At 42.3% G+C, this 10,646-nt stretch overlaps 1 protein-coding gene across 2 annotated transcripts in view; it reads right to left on the bottom strand.

Annotated features, from left to right (window-relative positions):
- EDRF1 (erythroid differentiation regulatory factor 1) overlaps positions 1 to 10,646 on the bottom strand; it is a 146,943-nt gene that overhangs the window by 114,133 nt on the left and 22,164 nt on the right. For both annotated transcript variants that reach the window (XM_082269364.1, XM_082269365.1), the window contains exons 5-9: positions 6,053 to 6,177; positions 4,855 to 5,014; positions 2,817 to 2,938; positions 1,346 to 1,457; positions 698 to 845 (exon numbers count right to left, since the gene is read on the bottom strand). In XM_082269364.1, coding sequence (XP_082125490.1) covers positions 698 to 845; positions 1,346 to 1,457; positions 2,817 to 2,938; positions 4,855 to 5,014; positions 6,053 to 6,177 — 667 coding nt within the window. The remainder of the gene's footprint in view (positions 1 to 697; positions 846 to 1,345; positions 1,458 to 2,816; positions 2,939 to 4,854; positions 5,015 to 6,052; positions 6,178 to 10,646) is intronic.

The raw sequence follows: 10,646 nt of genomic DNA, 5'->3' as shown, positions 1-10,646 counted from the left end.
TTATGGCGAGGGGGGGAGGGTTCATAAAATTATGACCACTCGCTTATTATGGCTGGTTGGTGTTTATGTCCTATAGCTGGGATCTCAGTGTAGAATTAGAACCAAAATCAGAGATACCCTGATTGGCAATGTGGCTTCAGATTAACCTTAATCATTAACTGCGGTGCATGGTAACCTTCCAACAGTATAATTACTATAGCCCCACATAAAAACGATCCACAAATAATCTACTTTTTTTTAATAATCAAAAAAAAAAAAAAAAACACCCCGCACACATAGCTTGAATTAAATGCCATTTTAAATATACTAAAGCTGTGTGCACTTTGTTCCTGTTTTTATAGGAGATGATTCACAAATTGTGTCATAATATGAACTACACTTCTAAATGCTCAGTTTGAAATTGGTTATTTGTGCCACATGTTGTTGCTGATGCCAACTGAATAAGGATAAAAAAAAAAGGTCACACCCCTGCTTCCAGGACTCTGCTGGGATATTTGGTTTACTTAGTCACTTCAAAAACCATGTAGAAAAATGGGACAACCTGCAACATATACTTGGTACCCTGAGGGACAGGAGACATTAAAGAATAGTTTAATGAGATTTCTTTTTTGATTAAGATACTGGCCTAAATGAGACAATCAAGCAGAAGCCTAGGAGCAGACAGAAGGACAGCCATAATATTCTTGTAATGTATTACCTTTAAACAGCCAGTATGTGTGACCTTCTTTGGTGCAGTTAGACTTCAGAAACGACAAGATATTCTGCGCTATGTCTTTAATCACCTTGGTGGAAAAGTTGGAGTTCTCCAGATTTGGGATATCTTCTGTTTTAATCATCTCATATTTCTGTAAAGATAAGAAAATGTTAGGCCATCTGCTTGCTACATCTGAAATGTAATTGGAGTATGTCCAGCCAAAACATTTTAGTTTTGGATAAAGTTCTCCATTATACTCTATTATTAGTACTCTATTATACTTTTACTGCAAATGGGGGATCAATTAGATATATTTCTTCTCATGTCCTGTCATGCGACATATGTCTCACCAGATAGAAGTCTTCAGGGACAGAGCATTAAAAAGCTAACTGAAGCAAGAGGATTATATTTAACTGCCTGCCTTGCCTTAGATCTTTTCCAAATAAATAAGCACCCGACACTGATGACAACCTTTTTGCCAGGCAGGAAGCAAAGCAAAATTTCCAACAGCAACACATATACAACCAAGAATGTATGTTTGTAACATTTTTAAATGTCCATATAAGACATAAATGCACAATGTTTGAACTTGCTCTCTTTCTAAGCATTATAATATAATTGTACGCAGTTTATAAACAGTTCACATCTTACCTGTACAATGCCGTTCACATGAAAGCACATGACAAGTTCTGGTACGTTACAGATCAGATTGTCCAGCCAGTAATCAATCCCAGTCAGCACATTGATGGGTTTATTATTATCCCTAAAATCCAAACACCCAGTATAAGATTTTACTTGCAAGAAAAGAATAGCCGTCAGTCTGTGGCATAATACATTTACATCAAAAACTATCAAGAGAAAAGCATTGCCAATACAAAAAAAAAAAAAAAATTATTATATATATATATATATATATATATATATATATATATATATATATATATATATATATATATATATATATATATATATATATACATACATATATATATATATATATATATACACACACACACACACACACATACTTACTTACATTTTACACATATGCATACATTTTTTTTTTTCATTTTTTTTTAGATCTCATTTCACAAACCATGCAATTTTATATTTGACCATAATGCACTAGAATAAAACATACGTCGGTAATGTAAAATAATATATCAATAGAATAAAATGTACTCTCAAGAGGTTATCAAAAAAAAAACTGCATCCACACCACAGATAGAGTGCACCGGTGTGCATGAAGCTTTAGAGTGTATGTAAACCTAAAAATGAAAACTGAATATTTGCAGTATAAGCTTAGCAGTAATGAGCTGGGGTGGCTGTATTGCGTTCCTTTTATGCACTGTGTGATCCTGTCAGTGTTTAACTGAACAGCAACTTTCCTTCCTAGGGCGACAGCGCCCACTGAAGAGCAAGAGGAGCGTTGTTGCCCTACGATGCTCATCCTCCATACAACCTACAGGCTATCATGACAATGCACAGCAAGTCTATTCACTGACTGGCTAGGCCTTTTTTCAGTGAATAGACTTGCTGTCCTTTCAGAAGGATAGCAATAGCGCCCTTCATATTTCTCTCAGTACAGGTTTCATTTAAAGCATTTTCTACCAAACCCAGGACCCTGTATTCATTATATCTGGTCTCTCATCAGCAGTATATAACAGTCTTGTCACTTCTATCAGTTTCTGATTAAAGCTTGCAGGACGAGGAGTTCTCATACTGCACTGAGCTGTCCTATCAGGATCCCCGACCCTCTGTCTGGACAGTGCTGATCACATGCACTCTCCCAAGAAGAAAAAAAAAAAAAAACTCTAGCAATACACACCAAACTGAGCATGTGCAGAGTGACTCCAAAGGCTGTTTTATCCAGACATGTTTTGGAGTCAGTGGAAGAAGAGGAGGATCTGTGCATACAGGATCAAGCAGCCTTTTTAGGCAATGCAAAGGAATACCCCTTAGGATCCACAGTGAGTATAACAAGCATGCTTTATTGCATATACAGACTGATTTTACTGTTGTGGGTTTAGTAACACTTTAACTATATCAAAATATATTTTTTTAACCATATTTAAATCTAGAGTGGACCTAAAAAGACATAAAAAGTGCCATGCTGACTTACCGCAGTCGCAGACTAACAGCTGGGTACCGCCCTCCTCCAAATATGGGCATATTAGAACCAACCAACATATGGATATCTTCAAATGTCCACAAAATATTTCTAACAAAGTCATTTTTTAGACCCTTAAAGAAAAAAAAAAAAAAATGAGGTTATCAACAGGATGCAAAAAAAATGAGGAGCAATCGCACCCAGGACAAACCAACACATAGAAGCAAACAATGGAAACATTTCTATACAAAATACATAAAGTAAACCTGTCAGAAGCAAAAGACAGAGGCTATTTTGGAGTACCCAGTGCTTAGTGAACTAAGAATCAGACAGCTGCTGTCCAATTTCTGTTTATTCTTTTTTAAACAGAAACCTACCATTAATCTATATACCTGTCTGATGAAAGCTGTCATTTGTCTGTCTTGTACGCCAGTTCCAAGGCAGGCACCTCAGTGTGTCATGTAATGACCGTCTCCATCAGAAGGTTATTTAGCTTAAAGTATATGTAAACCCTAACAATGAACTTCTCTTATTTGCTTCTTTTTGGTCTGTTAAACAACTGAAAGCATTTTGTTGTATCTGACAAGTGCAAAACCTGCCCATCAGAACTTAGGGCTGTGGATGTCTTCTGCACACTTCCTGTGTTATCCCAAGGACAGTAAGTATTAGTGATCGACCGATATCAGTTTTTCATTGCCGATACCGATATTTTGGTCAATGCATATCAGTATCAGCCTGAAAGACCCCAAACCCCTCCTATGCACTTAAAAGCATTCAAAACGCCAAGTTTGGCTGTTTTGAATGCTGACATTTTTTTAATCTGGCGCCGGTACCCGGAAGTGATGTCACGGCTTTGGGGCTTTAATCCTCCTCTCCCACTCCTTGTAATGACAGCCGAGCGGCTTCTCAGCCGCATCGGGTGTCATTTCAAGACAGCCGACCGTCAGCTATGGACGCCGGTACCGGGGTGATGCCTCTAGCTGCAGGCATCACTCCGGTACAAGCACGTTCTTGAAATATCGGCAATATCGGTCACCTTGGTGGCCGATTCCGATATATCTGGGAAAGTGCATATCGGCCCTCGATATATCGGCTTTGCCGATAATCGGTCGATCTGTAGTAAGTATCCCTCCCAGTCCTCATCTTGAGACTACAGAATGAAGGTAATGTTGTGGAGATGGGAGAATGGGTCTTAGCAGCTTGGCAAGAGAAAACAGGGAGGGTCTGGCACCACTTATTCCACATAAATGATGTGTGCTGTCATCCCATAACAGGATTTAGGAGCAAAGTGCATTTCTTGCAGCTCAACAGGAATTTTCTATTCTGATAAGGTCTTTACATGGATAAAATACTGGACAATATGCATGCATTGCAGACATATACTCCATGTTTTATTTTGTGCTTGGACATTTACTTTAATGGCAGGTTCTCTTTAAGGGCACACACTCCTACTGCTTGCTTTCCATCCCAGCATAATTATGTTAACCTCAGAGGGGCACGTGTCAGCAAGTATTGAACACCGAAGAACTGAAACCTGTCTGTCTGCAATTACTGAAAGTGTCACTTATTTACGCTCGCTCTCCTCTAAGCATCATCTGCATCTAAACTCACTGCTAATTGTAGTCAGGATCCATTCGGGGGGGGGGGGGGGGGGGGATATAAAATTAAAGTTCAAGTCTCCGGGAGACCCCAAACAGGTTCCCTGTCCAGTGCTGCCTGTGATCTTGCTATGTGAACCTATTGTGTAGAATTGCTAGTCTTCTGCCTCTCCTCAGAGGTAAAATTTGTGCGGTAAAATACAAGCTGTCACATCCGCTATGAAATGCACCTTCACTTGACTACTCCTGCTACAGTATGAAAAACTGCTGTGTAAATATGCTCTAGAAATATGAGGACGAGATATAGATTATAAAAGCTGTGGCAGAAACAAATGTCACATCAATATAACACCTTCCTGTACACAGACCTCTGAACGACAACAGGCTCAAGCCCTGCTGCCTGTGTTAAGTTATGGGAAAGCACAGAAACAAAATGTGATCCTGAATCAAACCCGATTGGAAGCTCCCCCTTCCTCTGATACAGAAGGCAACGTCTCAAACGGGGCTGGCCACGCTACATTGTCTCTTCCTGTGGATTCACTAAGATTCTGAGCTTCTCTGGGTTCAGGAGGGGTGGTAGGTACTGGCTCAGCTGTGTCATCACCATTAATACTGGAAATGCAAAAATATAAAAATAAATAAAAAATAGGAAGAAAAACGTCAGTCAAGAAAATCAAGGTGATATTGCTTATGATTTAAAGTGAACCTGTCCAGTCCATTGTAAATGATGATAAAAGTTAAAAAAGGGGACATCACCTGCGTTAGCTTTAACATCACTCTCTGGAGTAGGACCCTGGATCCTAGGTCTAGGCTCAATATAGTCCCTTAGCCTCTATTAAAGCCAGCACTAATTCATGCCCCCTACTATGTAACAACCTAATTGGAGAATTTCTACTTGTCACCTAGGATCTGTAATTGGAATATTAAATGGAGGGGATCTATTATACTCATATATCTATTTTTTTTTACACACACACATATATATATATATATATATATATATACACATATATACACACACACACACCCCAGGCTTTCTTGACAAGTGAACGTGTAATATATATATATATATATATATATATATATATATATATATATATATATATATATATATATATATATATATATATATAACTAATGTGGTCGTATACCTCCCCCCCCTTGTTGTAGGTCTGTCCAGTGGCTTTAATTGGTGCCTTTATTATAAAGGCTAGCTGTGATTATTTGCTCTACGGATGCAGACTAGCAGTTCTGACTATTTGCTGCATGTTTATTTTAGGTCAGTGATTTCCAGTTCAGAGCAGTCAAACAATTTGTACTTGTAGGAGTCAAACATAAAAGCCCTCATGTCTCTCTTAGTACAGGTCTCCCTTGAGATAAAGAAGTAACCTAGCACATTTACAGCACTAATACTAAGTACAGCATTAAATAAGCAATAAGAACAAAAATATGGCTGCACAACCACACTTATTAAAGAATTATTGTTACATGGTAATGCTGTATCCATCCCCCAACCCTTCAGCCTTAATGAATACATGTTCACTTGTCAAGAAAGAGCCTGTGGTTTTATTTTTCATGGTCCAAGCATACTAGAGATGCCATGCAAAAAGAATATAGATCATATTTTAAAAGTAGAAGAGAAAACATTACCTATAATAGAGGAATTTGGAGAGGATGGCTTTCTGGTACCAGTGCTCCTTACTCTTCTTCTTTCTCTGCCACTTCTGATCCATTAGCCTTTGATAAAACTCCTTCAGCCATGTCCAGTCTCCTGTCTGCACAACAAGTTACATCTGTCACTGTGCTTGATTAGGTTTACTTGAAATGTAAATTACCTTTAATGATGGGTGTCTTATGAATGGATGGTACATTAGGTAAAAAACTCTATTTTGAATTACTCAGTACCCTACTGTAAGTCCCGAACTTCCAACACAGTAATTTCTCCAGCAGTACAATAATAGTGAGCTGAATGGTCTACACCATGGTCATTCACAAAAGTGTTCTGCAGGGGTGGTGAAGATGACAACCTCCCCTCATAGTCACAAGAAAGCCTTGTATATTGAAAAAAGGATACAATACATTTTGTGAATGGACGAGGTGGAAAATGACAGCAAGCGACCCACTATCATCACTGTACCAAGCTTTATGACTGGGAGTTCAGTGCTTACAGTAGGGTCCAGGAAAAACGAAAGCAAGCATTTTATCTAACACAGCACAACCCATAAACATAGGACACTCACGCTTAGAGGTAATTCATTTGTGCATAGTAAAAGATGATGCCAAACATGCAGTTAACGGAAGCAACCAGATTTTCTGCAGTTATCCCAATGGAAGATGGGTCACTGGAACAAGCAAGTACCAAGACTAAGGCTAGCCATACATTACACAATTTTCCTTTAGATTTACGAAAACCACATGAGGTCAAACCTACATACTTTCAATTTATATGCAATCAGGCAGGCCCTTGCACTACATGGTTAAAGAGGAACTACAGTCTGCTCACATAATTTGTAATAAAAAAATGGATTTTTGTAAGAACTTACCGTAAAATCCTTTTCTCTTAAGCTCATTGACAGACGTAGTCTTCTTGATTCTCAAGAGCTGGGTTATGTTGTCTCCGCAGGAGTAGGACTAGGCAGAATGACAAAAACGTTCTGGCTCCACCCTAGGGGGCAGTCCCTGAGGGTATATCCTCCCTCTCTCTGCTACAGGGAATCAGTTCTGTTTAAAGCAGTACAGAGAAATTAACCCAACCCAACTCAATGATAGAGGGGCGGGTACTACGTCTGTCAATGAGCTTAAGAGAAAAGGATTTTACGGTAAGTTCTTACAAAAATCCATTTTTCTCTATCGCTCATTGACAGACGTAGTCTTCTTGATTCTCAAGAGCTGGGACATCCAGAAGCAGTGCCACAAATGAGGGGTGGGATTGACAAAATCAAATCCAATCTAGTAGGCCCAACCGGTGCCAAACTAGAAGTTTTAAAGGCTCATTATAAACAAAGAATGAGACTAAAAGAAAAAATTTTCCAACGGAAAAAAACCCTCGAGGTAGACCACTGGTCTCCTCAAATTGCGGCCTGCAAAACCTTGCGGCCAAATGAGGCATCAGACGATGCCATTACATCAACTTTATAATGTTTAGAGAAGGTATGCACCGACGACCAGGTAGCCGCCTTGCACACCTGGACCACTGACGCCTGATGGCGAAAGGCCCATGACGCACTAAGTGCCCGAGTGGAGTGCGCCTTAACAGGGAACGGGGGCTCCCGACCCTTAATAGAATAAGCCTGTACTACCGTCTGTCTGATCCATTTGGAAATGGTCGCGGCAGATGCAGGCAACCCCTTTTTGGGTCCATCTGGGATCACAAAAAGTGAATCCGTCTTGCGAAACGAGTCTGTCGTTTTCAAGTATACCCTGATCGCCCGGACCACATCCAAGGAGTGCAAAGCAAATTCCCGAGGATGACTGGGCTTAGGACACAGGGAAGGTAATACAATTTCTTCATTCAGATGAAATTCTGAAACTACTTTTGGTAGGAAGGATGGATTCGGACGAAGAACCACCTTATCTCTATGAACCACCAGATATGGTGAACGACAAGATAATGCGGCCAGTTCTGACACCCTGCGTGCAGAAGTAATAGCCACCAAGAAGGCCACCTTCTGGGACAACGTGGGTAGAGGAATCTCCCTAATATCTTCAAAGGGAGGTTTCTGAAGAACCGACAACACTAAATTAAGATCCCAGGGGGGTAACGGCGCGTGCACTGGCGGAGCCAGATGTCGCACCCCCTGGATGAAATTCCGCACCAAGGAATGAGTAGCCAAAGGCTTCTGAAAGAAGATGGCTAATGCTGAGACCTGACCCTTGATAGTACTCAAGGCCAGTTTCTGCTCAACCCCTTGTTGCAGAAAAGCCAATATTCGACTAATCGAATAAGACCGAGGACGGAACCCCAAAGGTTCACACCATGCAATGTAGGACTTCCATGTGCGATGATAAATCTTTCTGGAAGTCGCTTTCCTTGCTTCAACTAGAGTAGGAATAACTGAAGCTGACAAACCTTTGTCCTTCAGCACCTGGGTCTCAATAGCCAGGCCGTTAAAGCCAGCGATCGTAAAGCAGGATGGAAGATCGGTCCCTGAGACAGTAGATCCTCCCTGAGAGGAAGTCTCCATGGGACGTCCGCCACCAGTCTGACCATGTCGGCGTACCAAGCTCGACGAGGCCAGTCCGGAGCTACCAGGATTACTGGGATTCCTTCCTCCTCTACCCTGCGAAGAAGTCTTGGCAGTAACGCGAGAGGAGGGAAGGCATATATTAGCTGGTATTGCCCCCACGGGGCGATCAGTGCCTCTGCGGTTTCTGCTAGAGGATCGCGGGAGCGAGCCACGAATCTCTGAACTTTCCTGTTGAATCGTGATGCCAACAGATCCACATCCGGTGTGCCCCACCGTAGGCACAACTGGTGGAAAACGTCTGGATGGAGGGACCATTCCCCCTGATCCAGGGTCTGACGGCTGAGATAATCTGCCTGCCAATTCTCCACCCCCGGAATGAACACCGCAGAGATTGCTGGAACAAATCGTTCCGCCCAGCGAAGAATGCAAGCCACTTCTTTGGCCGCTCGGACACTCTTGGTGCCCCCCTAAAGATTGACATAAGCCACGGCCGTGGCATTGTCCGACTGGATCCGAACCGGGCTGCCCTGGAGCTGCTCGGTCCAGTGAATCAGACAAAGTCTGATCGCTCTCAGTTCCAATACATTTATCGGTAATCTGGATTCTTCCGGGGACCAAAGTCCCTGGACAGATAACTGACCAAGAATTCCTCCCCATCCTGATAGACTGGCATCCGTGGTCACTATCGTCCAATATATTGGCAGAAATGACTTTCCCTGGCTGAGCATTGGAGACCGAAGCCACCAAACCAGAGACTCTCTGGTCTGTTTGCTCAATCGTATCTGATTGTCCAGGGATTCCGGATTCCGATTCCATCTGAGAAGAATCTCTTGCTGAAGAATTCGGGTATGGGACTGGGCAAATGGGACTGCTTCGAATGAAGCCACCATCAACCCCAGAACCCTCATGCACGTCCGAAGGGAAGACCAGCTGTTGGACAGTAACAACTGGACTGCTGATTGAATCTTTCGAAGTTTCCCTACCGGAAGGAAAACTCTCGTCCTGACTGTGTCTAGAATTAGACCCAGATATTCGAGCCTCTGGGTGGGAACCAGAAATGACTTTTGCTGGTTCACCAGCCACCCGAATTCCTGTAAAGAAATCATAGTAATTTCTATGTTTTGTAGCAAGGTCTGAGGAGATTCTGCATGAAGCAGAAGATCGTCTAGGTAACCTAGAATCGATATACCTCTTTGGCGCAGAAGTGCCAACATAGGGGCCAACACCTTTGTGAAGACCCGCGGAGCCGTGGCGAGACCGAAAGGTAACGCCACAAACTGATAGTGGTTCTCCTCTACGGAAAAGCGTAGAAAACGCTGATGTCCTGCGAAAATGGGAATGTGAAGATAGGCGTCCTTGATGTCTATGGACGCTAGGACATCCCCTGGATGCAGGAAGGCTGCTACCGTGCGAATGGACTCCATTCTGAATCTTCTTATGTTGACGAAAGAATTGAGCGCTCTTAAGTCCAGAATTGGACGCACTTTGCCCTCTTTCCTGGGTATTGTAAACAGGTTTGAATAAAACCCTTGAAACCGTTCTGTCCAAGGAACGTGGACTACCACTCCTTGTTGTAGTAGATCTGTGACTGCTCTCCGCAGATCTTCTAGACGATCCGGAGATAGTCGGATATTGGAAGGGAAGAATCGCGCCGGTGGGAGAGATCGAAACTCGATCTTGTACCCTGACTTTATGACTTCGCAAACCCATTTGTCCGGGATTCTGGAAAGCCATGGATCCGGGAACCGGCGAAGACGTCCCCCCACCCCAGTTATGGGTGGGGGCGCACCTTCAGGCTTTGGATGGTTTATCTTCGGGTCTGGAGGGGGCGGGCTTTTGCTTGCCCGACCACCGACCCCTGACGCCTCCTGCAGGAGCTTTGGAGGACTTAGTTTTTTCACCCGCTGGACGAAAAAACCTCTTGTGAGCAGAAAAAGAAGGCCCTCGTCTTTGACGAGTTCCTTTACCTTTAAAATTTTGCGGTAAAAAGGTGCTTTTTCCACCGGTGAGATCCTTAATGATCTCATCTAAGTTGGCTCCAAATAGACGCTCTCCTG

Source organism: Pelophylax lessonae (assembly GCF_965119305.1).
Source record: "Pelophylax lessonae genome assembly, chromosome: 9".
Lineage (NCBI taxonomy): Eukaryota > Metazoa > Chordata > Amphibia > Anura > Ranidae > Pelophylax > Pelophylax lessonae.
Note: the sequence above shows the minus strand (reverse complement) of the source record. Positions and strands in the feature narration are given on the sequence as shown.